This window comes from Bufo gargarizans, chromosome 2, assembly GCF_014858855.1.
Source record: "Bufo gargarizans isolate SCDJY-AF-19 chromosome 2, ASM1485885v1, whole genome shotgun sequence".
NCBI classification, from domain to species: domain Eukaryota; kingdom Metazoa; phylum Chordata; class Amphibia; order Anura; family Bufonidae; genus Bufo; species Bufo gargarizans.
Genome location: NC_058081.1, coordinates 194,891,177 through 194,911,731, shown reverse-complemented (window position 1 = coordinate 194,911,731; position 20,555 = coordinate 194,891,177). Strand labels below are relative to the sequence as shown.

General features: G+C 44.5%; 1 protein-coding gene across 4 annotated transcripts in view; it reads left to right on the top strand.

The window, feature by feature from the left end:
* PEAK1 (pseudopodium enriched atypical kinase 1) overlaps window positions 1-12,096 on the top strand; it is a 64,335-nt gene extending 52,239 nt beyond the window's left edge. For all 4 annotated transcript variants that reach the window (XM_044279847.1, XM_044279848.1, XM_044279849.1 and 1 more), the window contains 3 exons: window positions 144-349; window positions 8,185-8,654; window positions 9,965-12,096. In XM_044279847.1, coding sequence (XP_044135782.1) covers window positions 144-349; window positions 8,185-8,654; window positions 9,965-11,143 — 1,855 coding nt within the window. In that variant the 3' untranslated portion in view covers window positions 11,144-12,096. The remainder of the gene's footprint in view (window positions 1-143; window positions 350-8,184; window positions 8,655-9,964) is intronic.
* The last annotated feature ends 8,459 nt before the right edge of the window (window positions 12,097-20,555 follow it).

Genomic DNA, 20,555 nt, shown 5'->3' with positions numbered 1-20,555 from the left:
TAAACCTGCAGACTTGTTTCTGCCGTTTACATCCACAGACATATATGTATTTTCCTTCTATATTCTGTGCATACTGTTTTTCGCTTTTTGACATCTGAATGGTTATTCTACTTCTAACTGCATTTATGGATCTCTTAATGCAGCACTCCTGACGATATGCCTGTGCAAGACTCTACTTCACTTGGCCCCACGATGCTCCAAAGTCCTGATGAGCAGAATCGGGCAGACAGTTCACCACCACCTGCCGTTGCTGAGGTCCAGACACGTGAAGAACCTGCTCCTATCTCTGGTGCAGCCTCTGACTGCTCATCTGACCTAAGTCCGGGGGGAGCCACCTACACTAACTTAGGTGAGATCTATAGGTCCTATTTCTGTAAGCATTTCGAGGGAGATTTATCCAACTGGAGTAAAGTGGAACTGGCTTAGTTGTCCATAACAACCAATCAGATTCCACCTTTAATTTTCCAAAGGAGCTGTCAAAAATGTTTGCTGTTTGCTAAATCTCCTCCTTCAACCAGTGTTGCTCCTTAAAGAAGTTGGCCTGGATCTTACAAGTTTTTCATCAAACCTATAAAAAAATAAATAATACAAGCAGAGACTTTGGATCTATACTGCTATAAGTAATATGTCCATACCGTCCTGTTGCTATAGACAGCAGTAACATTGCATTCATAGTTACATAATGTTGCATGCAAACGTTAGAGATGGTTATGCTTCATCACTATGGAAATTCTGTCATTGTGGTCCCGTTGACACACTGAAAGGCAGGGCACAGACAGCAAGGGTCAGAAAGATTCACTTATTAAGTTCAGATGTACAGTATCTCACAAAAGTGAGTACACCCCTCACATTTTTGTAAATATTTTATTATATCTTTTCATGGGACAACACTGAAGATGTGACACTTTGATACAATGTAAAGTAGTCTGTGTACAGCCATTAATGTCTAAACAACTGGCAACAAAAGTGAGTACCCCTAAGTGAAAATGGCCAAATTGTACCCAAAGTGTCAATATTTTGTGTGGCCACCATTATTTTCCAGCACTGCCTTAACTCTCTTGGGCATGGAGTTCACTAAAGCTTTACAGGTTGCCACTGGAATCCTCATGTCCTAACCCCTCGTTCTTCACAGTAGCCCTGATGGTGGGGATAGACTTTCCCGAGGGGAACACCAGATCGCTACCTCTCTATGAAGATTGGCACACAAGGCAGCTGGTCCAGGCGGACCAGGATATACCAGAGGTATAGACTTAGTCAGCCGGCCGAGTCGTAACCAGGAGCAATAGTGCAGGACCGAAGGATGAGGCAGAGTCTAAGTCAAATAAGCAATAGATCAGGGCAAGCGACACAGGTACAAGTCAAGCAATCCGGGTTGGCAACAGGAGATTGAAGGGAAGAAGGCATGGATCAAGCAGGTAGCAGAGTCCAGGAACACAAACATAGGTCAGATACACAGGAACGCAAGCAGAGATATCAGTAACCTTAACAAGACACTAGGACCTTGATGCTCATCTGGGAAGGGAGCTGAGCCACTTATATATGTGTAGGAGGGCTAGGATTGATCAGCAAGGTCACATGATCTAATCCATAAAGCACAGGAAGCGACACTCGCCGGCCCTTAAAAAAGTGCTGCAGGGAACAAGCAGCAAGCATGCTGTGGCCAGCGCTGAAAGGAAATTGGAGCGGATCCCAGAACAAACAGTACCTACAAGGACAGAGCCTAGAACTGCAGCGGTGAATGGGGAAGCACTGGCAGCAGAACCCGGTGCCCGGGAACGCAGCGGTACGCAGGAACAGTGGCGCTGTTACAAACCCCTTTCATGATGACATCACGCACGGAGCTGGTGGATGTTAGAGACCTTGTGCTCTTTCACCTTCCGTTTGAGGATTCCCCACAGATGCTCAATAGGCTTTAGGTCTGGAGACAGGCTTGGCCAGTCCAGCACCTTTACCCTCAGTTTCTTTGGCAAGGCAGTGGTCGTCTTGGAGGTGTGTTTTTGAGGTCATTATCATGTTGGAATAATGCCCTGCGGCCCAGTTTCCGAAGGGAGGGGATCATGTTCTGCTTCGGTATGTCATAGTACATGTTGGCATTCCCTCAATGAACCGTAGCTCCCCACAGCCGGCAGCACTCATGCAGCCCCCAACCATAACACTCCTACCACCATGCTTGACTGTAAGCAAGACACACTTGTCTTTGTACTCCTCACCTGGTTGTCACCACACATGCTTGACACCAGCTGAACCAAATAAGTTTATCTTTGTCTCATCAGACCACAGGACATGGTTCCAGTAATCCATGTCCTTAGTCTGCTTGTCTTCAGCAAACTGTTTTTCGGTCTTTCTTGTTCATCATCTTCAGAAGAGGCTTCCTTCTGGGACGAAAGCCATGCAGACCAATTTGATGCAGTGTATAGTCTGAGAACTGACAGGCTGACCCCCCACCCCTTTATTCCAGTGACCAGTAAGAGAGTGGGAGAGCGATAACACCAAATTTCACACACCTGCTCCCCATTCACACCTGAGACCTTGTAACACTAACGAGTCACATGACACCGGGGAGGGAAAATGGCTAAGTGGGCAGAATTTGACCATTTTTACTTAGGTGTACTCACTTTTGTTGCCAGCGGTTTAGACATTAATGGCTGTGTTGAGTTATTTTGAGGCCACACCAAATTTACTGTTGTACAAGCCGTACACCGACTACATTGTATCAAATCTTCTGTGTCAGATCTTCAGTGTTGTCTCATGAAAAAATATAATAAAATATTAACAAAAATGTGAGGGGTGTACTCGCAATTGTGAGATACTGTATAAGGCACTTGTGTTATGATACACAACATGCAATCTACGTTCTCTTTTGCTCTTATGGGTACATTTTATATAGGCAAAACTATTTGGTGCCTGTGTTTTGGGTTCAGGGAACATTACATGTCGATATCAATGGGTGAAGTTTTACCTTGGCTTTTTAAACATATGAGACAATTTTAGGTGTTTTGTTTCTCTAAAGCACTTTCCAGAATAGAACAAGGAATTGTACAGTCTAACGCTATGTGTGCTTTAGGCCGAATGCACACGGCCGTGTTCCGCGGCTGAGAGCGGTCCGTGGTATGCCGGGCTGGATTCCTGCTACCGCTGCAGTACAGTTATACACTGGTACTGGTGTGCATTCGGCCTTAGGCTTTAATGGTAAAAATGAATTTGGTTGGCTTCCACACTTTTAGTTTTGTGATATATACAATAATGTTAATTCTTTTATGCTATGTTGAGTCTAAAGAGGGTTTCCAACCTTCTATACGGCTATCACTAGCTCATCGGTGGATGTCCAACACCTCGCTTTTTTAGTGGACTGCGCATATCACTGCACTGCTGCTCCCATTGAAGTGAACGGGAGCAGCGCTGCAGTGACTAGCCCTTTCCACTACAAGTTTGACGGTGCTTTATAGTTCCTGCGTGGACTCCCGACAATGGAGCTACACCAGAACAGCAGGGGTGTGGGGTGTTGGTCACCCACCAATGAGCTACTAATGGCCTGACCTGAGGATAGCCCATCATTTAGAAGAGGCTGAGCAACCCTTTTAAGATTGTTTATGGCTATTATGTCAATGTTATGTCTGTACCACTGGAATGCAGAGATGCCAGAGGGAAAACTGACCACAAAACTCGCTAGTTTGTATGTGAGCAGTTTTTACATCAGTTTTGACGTGCATGCCAGATCGTAATGCAACTGATGTGTGTGAACACACTCAGCCAAAGTCTCTTAAAGGGAGTCTGTCACCTAATCTGAGCCTATTAGACCGCTCAGATCAGGTTATAAGTAGTAGAATGGAGAACCGCACTCAATTCGGTAGACTCTGGTGCCAATCAAGGGCTGAGAACAGCCAATGTACATATAGCGAAGATGGAGGCACACAGATTTAAAGTGTTGCAATCAAACTTTTTATTTTTAAGTTTTGCAGTAGTTTCATCCAATAGACCAATATTTATCCTTGGTACAAAGTATTTCGACCAGACGTTTCGGTAATTTCAGACCTTCATCAGTGGTCACATCCGAGCCCTGATGACTGAATCTCGCCACCAGAACAGATAAAAAATGTGACCACTGATGAAGGTCTGAAATGACCGAAATGTCTGGTCGAAATACTCTGTTTGTACCAAGGATACATATTGTGCTATTGGATGAAACTACTGCAAAACCTAAAAATAAAAAGATGGATTGCAAAACTTTAAATCTGTGTGCCTCAATTTTTGCTATATATACAGATCAGGTTATAGACTCCTGTGCCCTCATTACAATGGTACCTTTATTTGTTCTGTCCCTCACAGAGATCTTTAAAAAAAAAAACTTAAAGGGGTTGTCTGAGTTATGAAAAAAAATAATATAGCACTGAAAATCTGATATATAACTGAGCTAAGCAAGTTTTATGCAAAAAAAAAAAAATATATATATATATTTCCTAATTTCCCTGGTTGTTTTCTGGCCCCATGCAATAAAAACAACCTCTGCCCCTCCCCCTGCACTGCTAAGGGAATGGATACAAGAGCTGCCCTGAGTGACATGTCTGCCTGCTGGGAGACTCTGCAGCATGTTGTATGTGTAGGACTACAAGTCCCAGCTGTATAATGACACTGCTAAGGGAGTGGATACAAGAGCTGCCCTGAGTGCTGGGAGAAAACGGCAACTTGTAAGTGTAGAACTACATGTCCCACTTGTATAATGACACTGCTAATACACACAGGATCTTCCCCCTACCTTCTTGTGCAATGCTCTCTCTAGTCTGTCAGATCCTGTGTCCAGAATTGTCACTGCTGCAGAGCTGTGCAGCTGAAGGGGTTAGGAATTTAGGAGAGAGAGCAGACGGCAGTGAAGGGGGGCGTGGCCAGCACAGTGATGTCTTGTTTACCGACCTTTATCAGAGCAGGGAGAGAAGCTGACATCACAGGTCATGTGACCCTCAGTGACATCTGAGAAACCAGCCACTGGAGATAAAGTGAGTTAATTGGAAAGCTGTTACATTTGCTTAGTTAGGAACATAGAAAGAACAAAAAAAAACTTGGATAACCCCTTTAAACTTATACTAATGAGGTTCGGCAAGTGTCCGGGGGCGGCACATGCGCAGTCCAACTACGGTACCTGTTCCTCTCCCCATAATGGGCACAGCAGTGCGCAGGTGCAGGATAAGTGTGGAGCGGCGCGCGATCTAGGAGGGAGAGGAGGAGGAGGAGGTAATAGTAGGAAACAAGGGCGGGCCAGAGGGGTGAAAGAGGTGTTGTTTTCTGGGCACATCACCGAGGGGCCTGGGCACTTGCTGCAGTAACGCCATCCTTGGGCACTTGCCAAACCTCACTAGCATAAGTTTAAAAAGTATTTTTTTGAAGATCTCTGCGAGGGACAGAATAAATAAAGGTACCAGTCTAATGAGGGCACAGGAGTCTATAAACTGATCTGAGCGGTCTAAGTTTCAAGGCTCTCACAAGCGTCCCAAAACTGATTAGTTGAGCCCCAATGCATTCTGAATGGATAAGGATCCATTCAGAATGCATCAGTTTGGCTCCGTTCAGCCTCCATTCCGCTCTGGAGGCAGACACCTGAACGCTGCTTGCAGCGTTTTGATGTCCGCCTGACGAAACTGCAATGTAAGTCCATGGGGACGGATCTGTTTTTACTGACACAATATGGTGCAATTGAAAACGGATCCGCCTCCTATTGACTTTCAATGTAAGTCAAAACGGATCCGTTTGCATTATCATGAACAAACGGTGGTAATGGTTATGCAAACGGATCCGTTCTGAACGGATACAAGCGTTTGCATTATTGGTGCGGATCCGTCTGTGCAGATACCAGACGGATCCTCACCTAAACGCGGTGTGAAAGTAGCCTAAAAGGCTCAGATTAGGGGACAGACTCCCTTTTAATTTAGTAATTGTTACAGGTTCCAGCAGGTTTTGAAAAATGTCCAGATACTAGATAGAATTTCTAAGCTATTTACCTGAAATAAGTATAGACAATTTTACACTCTTAGGCCTCATGCACACAAACTTATTTTCTTTCAGTGTCCATTCCCTTCTTTTTGCGGTCCGCCAATAAAAACGGAAGTTACTCCGTGTGCGTTCCTTTTTTGTATGTCCGTATTTCCGTTCCGCAAAAAAATAGAACGTGTCCTATTATTGTCCGTATTACGGACAAGGATAGTACTGTTCTATTAGGGGCCAGCTGTTCCGTTCTGCAAAATACGGAATGCACATGGACAGCATCCGTATGTTTTGAGGACCGCAAAATACATACATACACGGTCGTGTGCATGAGGCATAGAGCTGACACTCTGATGATTGCCGCGGCTCAGGAATGGAGCCGCCGCCATCAAACAGCAGGGGGGCAGACGGGGGTCAGCGCTGGAAGGGGGAGGGGGGGGAGGGAGGTATGACAAGGCAGCAGGGGGCGGACTCAAGGAGGGGGCAGTGCTGCAGCAATAGAACAGACGGAGGGGGCACAGATGGGCCTGCACAGATCGGGGCAGGGGGGTAAGTGTCTGCACGCACAGATCCGGGGCGGGGGGCTTCACAGATGGGGGGCTGCAAGGACACTGATTTCAGGCTCTGATCTGCAGAGCGCAGATCAGAGCCTGAAACCGGCATTTTAACACTGCCGCGATCTGATTGGTTAGTCTGCACAGACTAACCAATCGGATCGATTGCTGGCAAGGGGCCACTCTGATTGGTCCCTTGCCGGCATTACTGCACTGTATGCTGTCCGTGACAGCATACAGGGCAGGGGCAGAAGCTTTAATCCAAGCGCTTTGCAGCGCTTGGATTAAAGAGCTGCCAGAACGTATATATACGTGGTAGCTGCACGGGGTATGTGCAGCTATCACGTATATATACAGATTGCGGTCGGGAAGGGGTTAAGAAAACACGTCGAAACGCGTGGACTGTTTTGTGGTTCCTTTCTGCTATATGGATTTTAAGTTACTAATAAACAAGGATGGATTTTACTACGGCCTGGATGCCGGAAGTCTGTTTGCTTGTAGAGTAATAATATTGCATAATATGTAATTATGAACTAAGGCTACTTTCACACTAGCGTTTTAGGGAAAAAAACGCTTCAGTTTTGTCCCCATTCATTGTCAATGGGGACAAAACTGAACAGAACAGAACGAAATACTCCAAAATGCATTCCGTTCCGTTTAGTTGCGTTCCCATACCGGAGAGCAAACCGCAACTTGTTGTAGTTTGCTTTCCGTCCTGGGATGCGGAGCAAGACTGATCCGGCATGACTCCCAATGCAAGTCAATGGGGACAGATCCGTTTTCTCTGCCACAATAGAAAACTGATCCATCCCCCATTGACTTTCAATGGAGTTTATGATGGATCAATCATGATGAAAATACAACCGGATCAGTTCATAACGGATGCAGATGGTTGTATTATCAGTAAGGGTACTTTCACACTAGCGTTTTTGTTTTCCGGCATAGAGTTCCGTCCTAGGAGCTCAATATCGGAAAAAAACTGATCAGTTTTATCCTAATGCTTTCTGAACGGAGAGCAACCTGTTCAGGATGAATCAGTTCAGTCCCCCTTCCGTTTTTTGGCCGGAGAAAATACCAAAAATCCTGAACACTTGCCGGAATGCTGGATCCGGCATTAATTTTCAATAAAATGTATTAGTGCATTAAAATTGCCGCATTGACGGATCTGTTCTTCCGGTCCGCGGATGCGCAGACCTTTAAATCTGTGAAAAAAATTAATACCGGCATTTGCAGATCCGGATCCGTCTGACAAATGCCATCCGTTTGCGTTCGGATTGCCGGCTCCGGCACCGGAATCCACCCTAACGGAAGCGTTTTTGCTGAACCCTGCCAGATCCAGTAAAAATGCTAGTGTGAAAGTAGCCTAATATGTATAATATAATAATATAGAATAATAATATGTAATAATGTACTAATAAGAAAATATGATATAATATTGCATAATACTATGTATTAGGATCTCCTTCACATCCTCCATGTTGGATGACAACTGTATATCTACATACAGTGAAAAGCAAGAGAAACTTCCAATGGCAGAAAATGAGTTAATTCGTTTACTGAATTGTATCTACCACTGTAAATATCCAGTCCTTTTTGAGATGATCCCACAAATACTGCTTTATATTACAAAATCTAACTCTGATAACTGTATCCACAGGTCAGTGTCGAGCAAATATGATCCCATATAAACAGCCTCGCCAGACCCATGGCGGAAGTCCGCCTAATGAACCAGAGCCCCATCCAACCCCTCCTCCTCTTCCAAAGAAAAATCTGACCCCTCGACAGTCCACCCCAGAGAAATCGCATGGGACATCGCTAAGCCTGGGTAACCCCACATATGATACAGACCGCAGCTGGGAGACTGGGGTCAATGAGTCGGGAGACTCCATGGAGCGACCCAAAGCTGGTGGAGGGAAGATTGCTGAATTACAGGTAGAAGCCCTGCGCCGCTTCTATGCTCGCTGTGAGGACATCTTCATGGCAGGACAAAGAGAGCCAATTAGCTTTGGACTAGAAAGTTGGCCAGACTTCAGGCTAACGAGCCCCACGCCATGCTCCCGAGCTGGAGATTCAGTATATTACCGAGCATCATACGCACGTGACCCTGGAAATCTCTATGCTGTGAAGGTAATCTACATTTTTTTTTTTTCCTTTTACTTTTCACACTTTGGGTGAGATTTATGAAAACTGATTAAAAGGAAAACTGGCTTAGTTGCCCACAGCAACCAATCAAATTGAGCCTTTCATTTTCCAAAGGAGCTCTGTAAAATGAAAGGTGGAATCTTAGGCAACTAAGCCACTTTCCTTTTCACCAGTTTTGTCTCCCATAGTTGCCCATACCAGCCAATCAGATTCCACCTTTTATTTTTCAGCGCTACTTTGGAAAATGAAAGATGGAATCTGATTGTTATTTTCCTTTATACCAGCTTAAATGAATCTCCCCCATGGAGTATACTTACTGTATACTATAATTTTTCTCTGTCGGTTGTTCTCTGTTACTCTCTTGCGTTTCTTTGATCTCCGTAGCTTAATGCCGCACATTTAGTTGTTTAGGGTCCTGTTACACCTGCAGATGAATCAAGCGATTGTCAGGAAGGAAGCGTTCCTTCCCGGCAATCACCTGCTCTCTAGCAGAGGATACCGCTGCTATTGCATGCAGCGATCTTCTCCTCAGTATGGGGACGAGCGATCGCTAATGCCATCGCTTGTCCCCATACTGAATCATTGTTTGCTGGCGGCAGAGCGTGATCGCACAACACAATCTGCCGCCAACAAAGCAGGATTTTTAAAACTGCTAAAAGATTTCAATTACCTGATGAAGGAGCGTTTGCTCATTCATCAGGTAATCGGCGGGAGTATTACACTGCCGGATCATCGCTAACGAGTGTTCATATGAATGCTTATTAGCGATGATCTTCACGAATATCTTCAGTTGTAATAGGGCCTTAAGTTCTATGTAGCACCAACATATTCCACAGAGCTGTACAGAGATTTTCAGGATCAGACAATCTCTAACTTAACAAATTCCAATCTTCAGTAGAAATCTTTCATCAACCACTTGCCTTTTAAGACCTCCATAGACATTAGATTATGGTTAACTGAACCCACCAATTCCAGTGTGGCCAGGCAGCTATCTAACCTGCATGGGGACCTCCCATCTCTCCCCCAGTGGATGATGCTGGAGGAAAGAAGGAATGCACAAGTTGAATTCCTGTGCCCGATCCTTTTATTCTGGCAAGGGATAAGCTGCCATCAGAAGTATGGTGTTACCTTCTTTTGCCATTGGAAATACATGCATGCTTGGCTGAACAGAGTATGTTTGCCTATAGGGGAGTTGGTTGGAATAGCTATTGGTGAAACGAGTATTTGGCCAACAGCTATTCATGGTGTTCAGTCACCTTTATTTTTGTTGAACATTGCCTTTTCTTTATTTCCAGATTTGCCGCAGCAAATCTAAGCAAGCCCAGCAGGAATACTACCACTGCCTGGCTGTACGACAGGGCCTCACTGAACATTTCAATATCCAGCAGGATTGTGGGCAGTTTCTGGCTGAGGTACCTGCACGTTTACTACCCTGGGAAGATCCTAATGTATCTGAAGAGGAGGAGGAGGCAGAAGAAGAGCAAAAAGAGAATATAGATATGGCCCAAAAACGGAAAGAGCCCCCAAACAAAGATCAAAAGCAAAGCTCTCCTAATAATCAAGGTTCATTGGGCAAACGGAGGAGTAGAGTGGTAGTCATTACCCGAGAACCCCCCAGACAGACACTTGCAGATTTTGTACGGGAGGGTGAAATGCAACATCGTAGAGAGCCAGAGCTGTATGAACGCCACGTGTGTCTATTACTGCTTCAGCTCTGTGGCGCTCTGGAGCATTTGAAGGCGCAAGGTATTACTCACTGTGATCTTCGTCTAGACAACCTTTTGCTTGCCAGCTGCCGTCCTGGTGAGTCAGGATGTAGTTGTTGTCATAGGTCTGGCACAGAGGAGCCAAAAGAGCATGCCAAGGAAACTAGTCCTTCTGAGCAGAGAGCATTCCCAACCTGTGCTGGCCGATTGCTTCTCACCAACTTTAGCCAAGCTAAACTTAAGAGCCAAAGAGTTTGGCGTCCACAGGGCCTTGGCGATCCTTCACGTATGGCTCCTGAGATTGTGGGAGCAGCACAGTACCGACGGAGTGATGAGTTTCAGACTGGAATCCTCATCTATGAAATGTTGCACTTACCCAACCCTTTCCTTGATGGGGGTTTAAAAGAAAGAGAATATGGGCCCTGTGACTTACCAGCTGTGCCACGACGCTCTCCATATTCACGAGGCTTGGGGCGTCTGGCAGGGCTTCTCTTGCAGCATAGCCCTTCAGATAGGCTTCAGGTGGGACAAGCCAAAGCTGCTCTACGCTGCTTAATTTGGGGCCCTCGAGAAGAAGTTCTGCAAGGATCAGGATCTCTACATAGCTGGTTGGAGGTGAAGAGGACATTGCTACTAATAAGACTAGCAGAGCGAGCTTTGGAGAAAGAGGGTGGAGTGACTCTGGAGGACTGGTTGTGCTGTCAGTACCTGGCATTTGGCACAGCTCAGGGACTGGCACAGACACTACGCCTACTGGAACAAAACTGAAAGGCATAGTCCTCCTCTACTTTTTCCCGACAGTCTGTGTGCAATAGCTGGGATACCCCAGAAGGCTCCGTTTAAGAAGCTTGAACGTCCAGTGTTATACCACTCCTTCCTGCACAGTCAGGCAGATACCTAAGCAGATATTACTACACTCACAAGTGGGTTCTCATATACATTTGCATGCCTCAAACAATGGACTTAGTATAGACATTGTAATAAGCGTATTTACAGGCAAGTATATTTCATTTTATTAACACATTTTACAATGTCGCCCCCTTTTCATACAACCATATAAATGCTGCCAGCAACCACTTTTTTACCATTTCCATTTTCTTTATGTGTAAGTCTACTGCTTACAGGTATAGCTAGATTGATTCTATTTATCACTGACATAATCAGCCATCGTTACAAGCCGTCTGATGGACACACCATGCAAGTATTGATGCATCCGGTCCGCATACCTGTAAGAGAGGGATACACAAACTGAAGCCATGACACATACAGAGCACTGCTGATACACTAAACATACACACAATCTGCCAGGCTGTGGGGGAGAGATTACCAGAACTAGTATTAATATGAAATGTTTTATTCTTAAGGCTTTTAATACCATAAATTCATATTTATATTTATATGCAACTACACATGCAGTATCCTTCAAGAACCACACCCATAGTGTTAATTCATATATAGAACTATATACAGTATACACGATGTGAAGACAGAAGCGTCCTTGACGCTTCACGTTCCTAATCTTATGGGGAGTCGGCGGCAGATGTGCCCCACTGCTCAGTAATTCCTCTGTTATAGGAGGCGAGGGGAGCAGAGGTGGTCATCTGGTATAGGTGTCCCATGCTCCGATGCCTCCATTCTTTTTTGTTTTTGTTGTGGTACTTTTTCCATCTTTACTGCTGATGTTCCTACTGTTGCTGTGTTAATAAATCTGTTTTATGGCATTTGTATTTCTGTGTGCACTTACATGAAGGATATGGATCCTGCCACTGTTGGTAAACTTTACATGCTTGCATCACACGCTGACTAAGGTGTTACGCATAGATTCTTGGGGTAGTGCTTTTGAAGCCAAAGCCTGAAATGGGTTGGAAGGGAACTAATCTTCCTTTTTTCCATGAATCAGTAGCACAAGTGAAGATAAGAAACTTTGTAATATATGTGATTACAGAAAAATGCTTTATTTCTCTTACTTATCAGGTTTCTCTATTCTTCCCCATTCACTCCTCCATTGATCACTAAATGTAAGTTACTGATAAAAATCCATACACTGAGAGATCAGGTTACAGCTGCTGTGAATAAAAGTCTATGGAGAGGGGAAGAGGAGGGAGGGAGAAACTGCTGCAAGAGAGGGACAGAGTTGCTGGATTCACAACAACAGTCCATGCTGCTGCTTCTGTAATGGTTGCTACAGAGAGATAGAGGAGCAGGATCTCCTTTGTGTGCTGTGTATGGAGACATCATAGCAGTTAGTCTTGACCCGCTTCAGAGCTGTGCTCAAGGACCAGCTCACAGAGATGGAACCTACAAAAAGGATATAATGGTCAAATATAGTGTTAGTCATTTACACACAGATGACAGTTTATTCTGAAACATCTGAAAGGTTACTTACGCTTAACCCACCTTAATACTAACTTGCCTACAAAAGGAAGTTTCAAATATACTCGCTGTCTAAAAGGTTGCATGACATTTGCCGATGTCATGTCCATCAGTCAGAATACCTTGTTTCTGATCTGGTCTATGGATGGGCCGGTCACTTCCTCAGCCTAGGACAGGTGAAGTGATATGGATGGGACCAGAAGTATTTGTCTAGTGAATCCACCTTATTGCACATGTGCCAGGGAGACCAGTGGTCAATCCACACAACCTTAGGAAGGAATGTATAGTGGAACTTTCATCTGGGGGCAAGTTATGATTAAGTAAGTTGGGTTGATGGGTCCTGAAAAGCCCCTTTTAGTATGCTATAATAGGTCTGTACCAATTTTGTAGATACTCTTAAGAATTTCATTTTGGTAAATCTTGCTCATTACTGCTTATAAAAGCTGGATATACCTACCGATGAAATTTAGGTTTACAGCAATGATCTCAAACTGTACAGGGTCCCCATAACTGATACAGTAGGATGTAAGCAGTCATTCTGATAATGATTTTCAGTTGTGAAACCAGCACGTTTCAAATCCACTGGTCAGCATTGGAGACTGGAGCAGATTCAGAACAGCAGTGACAGGGGATCAGCAGAGGTGAGCAATGCTTCTTTTCTTTTGACCAGGTAATAAAATGTTAGACACATCTGAGTGAAAATATTTCCTTGAATTACATGTTGCACAACCATGGCAAGATTTTATATGCAGCCAGGCTGCTGTATTTATTTTTTATTAAAGGAGTTTTCTGGATTCATGCAAATACAGTTAAGTCACTGTAAAATTAAACATTCTGTAATGAATATGCTTTGTGTTCAAATTCCACTGTTTGCATACTGTTACGGGCAGGGGATATGGACCCTCTGTTCCAACTAAATGGTTTAGCTTTTGGCTAATTCTAAGGGCATTTTACTGGTAGTCCTCCGGTATTCACCCTTTAACCCCTATGCAGGAAATGTACTTCACTGGGGAGGAACCACCTGGCCGCTACCTCCTGCAATAGTCCTGGAGTGACCAGTGTGAAGCACTGAAGGATAAGGCTATATGCATAGTGTGGAGTCAGGCTAGAGTCAGGACAGGCAGTGTACTAACGTATCTGTAAGACAAGTCTGAGGCCAGGGCAGGTTGCAGTAGGGTAATCAGCAAAACAGGCTAAGGTGGCTAGAAGTCAGAGTCCAGTAGTCAAGCTGGAGTATAGCGCATGGGTAGACAGACTGGGAAAACACCTTTGCTGGTTACTAGAGATTAGGAAACCAAAAGCTCAGGCACCTTCCAACTGGAGAGGGTGACTAAAATACCTTGGGAATTCCGGCTAGCGAAGAATTTTGATGTAAACGTTGGCTCTTAAGGAGGCCTAAAGCAAACGTGTGCGCACCTTAGAGGCCACAGCCTGCAGAGAACACTGCCACCATAACACTTACACAGCATGAGACTTATTTTTTTTATGGAGAGTGCAGTTGGTGTCATAGATGTCTTTTGCCTTCTTCTGGATCAACACTGTAGGATAATAGGTTGAACTTAATGGACCTGTGTGATTATTCAGTCTTTACACTGGCCATTTGTGCGCTCATTCCTGATAATTGTTCAATATAAATGTGCTGCAGATTACCCAATGATTGTTCTGTGTAAACAGGGAATAGCTACCCAAAACCGATGAATCTGTATGGGGAGATGATTGCTGCCTGTAAATGCAGCTTTCACCTCCTCCGACTAGCAGGCATTTATCAGGAGAGAACAGCTTGTTCCGAATAATTGATTGCAAAAGTGGCCCATGTATAGGGGCCTTTTATAGAGGCTGAAAACTGATTAGAAATGTATCTAGGCAATGCTCTGTGGAAGCAAGCTCTTCTGAAGGCTCAGCTATACAGCACGTCAAAAAATAAAATAAAATCATGCAGCGAGGATCAGAAGGCCATTCCAATGTGGACAATAAATTGCTCCTGGGGGTTGCATTGTTGCCTGTCTTAAGAGGAATGCATTAGGGTGCATTCACACAACCACATGTATTTTGCGATCCGCAAAATTTACGGTTGATGTCCATATTGCATCCATTTTTTTGAGGACCCATAGAGCATGTCCCATTCTCGCACACTCAATCTTTTTTTTATAAGGCTGTGTAACAGACATACTGATGCAGACAGCATACCATGTGCTGTCCCCATTGAAAAGAATGGGTTCTTGTGGCTGATGCAAAGCAAAATTACAGTCGTGTGAATGGGGCCTTAGGCAGTGATGTCTATTATAAATGTCGCTACATATACAGTTACATATTCTGCCAATGGTTGTTATCGTGTGAATAGTTTTATTACTTCTAGCCAAAGTTTTCTTTTTATTCACATTTGTAAATCATTTTTTTTTTTATAAGTGGGGAAATATACCCCTTCTCTCCTGAAAATACTGTAAACCGATAACTATCCTTCCAAGCATAATAATATTTTTGAAATGGAGTGTTCACATTTCAGAGACCGCTTCCTCCATTAGCATGATTAATAAATGAATATGCATAACAGGCTAATTTACAAATGAATTTTTATGACAAGCATTGAAATATGACGTTTCTGTGTCGAAATGATTAGGAATTGTAGGATGCATTTACACTTAGTATTATGAGGTGATCAAAAATGAAAATGTCTCCCTGATGGACGGCTTAAGGCTGTAAAGTAGCTGCCAAAGTACCGAACAATGAAAGATCCGCAGAACCGAATTGACACAACAGCCTGAACAAAAGCATGTAAATATGTACTTCAAAGTAAACCTTCTGACTTCCTTCAGGAGTTTGAGTTGCTGTGTCCTAAAATTGAAAATGTGTCAATAGAATATTAAAGGGGTTGTGCCACGAAAAATATTCAGCATTTTTCAACCCAGAACCAGGATCTGAGTACTTTTGTAATTGCGCTATTCAACATAAGCTATCTATAGCTCCACCTGCTGTTTGTTCTTTTCCTCATTTCTTGTCCATCTCACTGAGGTGGTCGTACGCCCTCAATTTAAATTTTCAAATGCCACCATACTTCTCTTCTGTTAGAAGCTCTGGCTGTTACAGGGGAATAGATACAGCCGAAAGGACCCCTCCCTCCCTTACCTGACAGCCTGAAATAAATCACACAGAGCACTGGGAACAATGAATGGGGAGATCTTTGGTTCCCTGTGAGGTGCAGGGATGGCCCTAGCTTTGTTACATGTCTGACTTTTTTATATCAATTATGGCATAACCCCTATAAGAAGTCCTAGTTTACGAACCTATTCGATAACTAAACAAAAGTGGAAAAAAAAAAAAAGTTATAACTTAAATATATCCACCATGGATCCCTCAAAAACAGAAATAATGATGTCTGATCTGCTTATCCAAGCCTATGGGAAGCGCTTGGCATTACAATGACACTCCCATGAAGAACAATAACGTTCCAGGTAAACAACTCCGCAGGACACATTCTGGGAAACTGTATAGCTAATCACTGGATGAAGCCTATAGTACTCTGTCTGTTGGAACCAAATAATTAATGGTGCCCAACCAGGGGCATAGCTATACTGGTTTCCTGAGGCAGCCGTACAGCTCTGGAAACAGGCCGGAAGAGGCTCGCACCACTTTTATTTGGCACCATGCTATTAAGTCACCATGAGGAGTAGGGGGAGCACTATGGGGGGCATCTTCTGGAGGCACTAAATAGGTGCACTTTGCAATTGCACACATAAGGGGGAATTTTCTTGTACTGGCACACATTATGGGGGCGCTATGGGGACCTTGGCTCTACTGGGGGCATTAAGAGGGGGAATTTTTTTGTACTGGCACACATAAGGAGAATTATTATTTCTGGGGGACTATGGGGAACATGATTACTAGTATGGGGGCATTATTACTATTTGGGGCACTGAAGTGCACTCTGGCAAATAATTATTTCTATTGGGGACACCCCTTTGCTCGGTTTTCCTTCCTTTGAGGGAAAAACCTTTGAGGGATAACTGGGGCTCCACGGTTATTTTGTATATTACTGTTTCCCAGGGAGCTTTGCACTTTGGATTGCTGTGTCGAGACTCTTAAATGAGGCTCCACAGTGTTTTCTGTAGCTGGTCTCCCTAAGATCAGCCAATTTTTTTTTTTAATTTCTATTGGTGGGACTTTGGGGAGCTCTATTACTGAGGGGGGCACCCAGGCACAGAATCGCATAGCACAATCATTTTTGAAGGACATTACGTTTACACGATTTGTGTCAGGGATACTATTTGCTGGGTGCAGTTATTTTTTAGGGCACTGTGTGCCAATAATTATTGAAGGGGGCACTAGCGGCGTTGTACTGGTATTGGGGGTACTGGGGGACCGTTTCTACAATATAGTATAGAGGAGCACAGTATGGGGGTGGCAGGATGAAGTGTTGTGAAGGTGGGGGAGAGGGTGATGGAAAAGTAGGAAACTAAGATGTCTGTCAAAATGCAGAGACAAGAGAAATGGCTGAAAGAAATCATCATGGCGGTCTGGTCTGAATAGAAAAGATGAGGAAAGAGAAACGTCTACATCAAAAAAGGTGTCACTGGTTGTAAGAGGTATGTGTCCATGTATGAGGTATGTGACCATGTATGTTTTCTAGCGCTGTATGTAATGTACACCAAGTATGTCTTTAACAGCAGGGCTGGGGGGGAAGGGGTTAGGTTGTGAATTTGGTATGGGGGGTACCGTTTGAATTTTTGCCTCAGGTAGTAGAAAGGCTAGGTGCTCATCTGCCCCCTGCCACAAGGGATAGGGGGGACCAAGCTGAACTTTTGCACCAGGGCCTATAAACCTTCTCCCCTCTTTGTACACAGTGGGATGCCGCAAAAAAGTTATAAAATCTGTGGAATTTGGTCAGACAATCCAAAAGTGCCACTAGACGTGATAAGACTGAGGCAACTAAACTAGGGTTGTTTCGGGTATCAAATTTTCGATACCCAATCGATACTTTTGTCCCGGTATCGTATTTGCCTTTTATCGATACTAGGCTGTGCTACTGCATGGATCGCGCTGCTCTTAGCGCAGCCATGTTCCCTCAGCAGCACAGGGGAGAAGGAAGCAGTCTCTCCCTCCCCCCCTGTGCCACTGCCACCGATGGGAACGAAGAGGGCGCACTGTGCCATCAATTTTAACTAATGTTTAATACATTACAAATACAGCCGGCGGCAGAAACATATTGCTGTCACCTGACCTCTGACAGGGAGCTGCGTTCACGGCAATTAACCCCTCAGGTGCCGCTGATCGCAGCTCCCTGTCATAGAGGTCGGGTGCCGTTAAGCGTTAATTATCATTGGTGGCGCAGTGCGCCCTCCCCCCCCCCTGCTGAAGCCCTGGCTACCGTAGTCAGCTCCCTGCTGCTGTGTGTACTATGCACAGGGCAGCAGGGAGAGTGTGAAGTCCTATTCACCCTAATAGAGCTCTATCAGGGTGAATAGGACAAGGGATTAAAAGATCCCAGGTTATGACCCCTAAGAGGGAAAATAGTTATATAATAAACAGTAAAAAAAATATATATAAGAGTAAAAAAAAAAAAAAACACACCAAAATATTAAGTATAAATCACCCCCTTTCCCAATTTTACATATATTAAACAATAAATAAACAAACATATTACATATCGCCACGTCCGAAAAGTCAAAACTATTAAAATAAATCTTGTATGCGGTAAACGCCGTAAAAGAAAAACTGCGCGATTCAACATTTTTTAGTTACCTTGTCCCCCCCCCCCCCCCCCCCCCCCCAAAAAAATAGGATACGACTGTTTGATTATAGGCCGGACGTTCCATAAAATGCAGTATGCACGCAGCTTTTTTTGCGTGGTATCGAATGGTATAGAGTATCGCAATACTTTTTTATGGTATCGAAACCAAATCAAAATTTTGGTATTGAAACAACCCTAAATTAAACACTGAGCCACTGGCACTGATATTTTGAAGACTTACTGGATTAGGGTTTTCTGGCACTGACATTTTGAAGATTTTCATTCACTATAAAGGGATCTGACAGTTATCCGGCTGGTTTCCTACATAAATGCTATCTTTCGGCCAGAGAAAAGCCTAAGGGCTCATGCACACGACCGTATGCCCTACATGCGGTCCGTGAGGGGGCCATATGTCCTGGAGCAGCATACATCGTGCGCACGGGAGCGCCTGCATCATAGGTTACTATGATACTGTGTGTGTCGGGCCGCCTGCGGGACTACTGTCCTGCACTCATATGATCATACGGTCGTGTGTATGAGCCCTAACATTCCTAGGCTAGGCAAGGTTTGGGGGAGGAGGGGGCTGCTTGTCATATGTTAAGTGTCAGATATATGCAGTTTTTATTTATTTATTAAGGCTACTTTCACACTAGCGGCACGGACCTCCGGCAGGCTGTTCCGTCGGGTGAACAGCCTGTCGGATCCGTCCTGCCGCTAGTAAACGTGTGCCCCCAGACTGCCGCTCCGTCCCCATTAATTGTAATGGTGGCGGGCGGAGTTTCGGCAGCGCACGGCGAGAGGCTCCCGGAATAATTGTCGGACATGTTATAGTTTTATTCCGGCAGCCTCTCGCCGTGCCTTCGCCCCCATTATAGTGAATGGGGACAGAGTGGCTGTCCGGCGGCACACGTGAACTAGCGGCAGGACAGATCCGACCGGCTGTTCACCCAACGGAACAGCCTGCCGGAGGTCCGTGCCGCTAGTGTGAAACTAGCCTATATTTTTTTTAAATATGTTGAACTATCTTGAATAGACATATTTCCCTTTTAATAATCGAGCACAAAAGGGCACAACATACCTACCTGGGCACTGTGTTGCAATGACAGGTGAATGTACACAGCACTGCTATCTCAGTAGACAAACAAAACTCTCTGTGCAAAGTCTGAGAACTGAAACAGCTTGTTCACAGAATGAGGCAGTCATCCGCACGTCTGAAAAAAAAACGGTCCATGCTTCATATGTTTTTTGGCCAACGTAAGGTTGCCCATTTGTGTGCTGTCCTTGTCTTCCTCCACAGACTTGAATAGGAATGTTTAAACTTTCACTTAACATCTGGATCCACCCAAAACCTCCACCAAATAAGACAATTTACTTGTGTTTTTTATTTGGCTCCCTTGGTATTTCCCTATACTCCCACCTCCCACCATGCCCTGCTGTAGGCTTTTCAGGCATGCTAGGAGTTGTAGTTTTGCAACAGCTGGAGGGTCGCAGGTTGAGCATGTTTGCTTTATGACAAAAAAGGTCTATAAAAAAAAAGCCACCACAAAAAATACATTAATTTCATGGCATAAAAAAATGCTGGAAAAATTGTAGGCTGACAGCACCCTAAGGCCCTTTTATATGGGCTGATGCACAGTCCACTCCCAATGATTCCCTGATAATATAGAGTGGAGGGGATGAACAATCAGCTGGGACCGTCTAGCTTAGGGTGCCTTGACACCCACAGATGTGGTAAATTATCGTGACCGAATGAGGCTTGCAGAAATCCATGTCCTTGCCGCCAAAACAACTCCATTCAGATAAATGGCACAGATTTTCAGTTGCAGAAATTTTCTGCAAGAAAATCTGCCACCTGTGAAGATGGCCTAGGCTATTTTCACACTTGCGGCAGAGTGATCCGGCAAGCAGTTCTGTTGCCGCAACTGCCTGTCAGATCAGGCAATCTGCATGCAAATGGATGCGGATTCGTCTCACAAATACATTGCAAGAACGTATCCGTCTCTCAGTTTGTCATACGGACAAGCGGATCCGTTTCTATTTTTTTTTTTACATTTTTCTGTCTGCGCACATTCCGGTATGTTT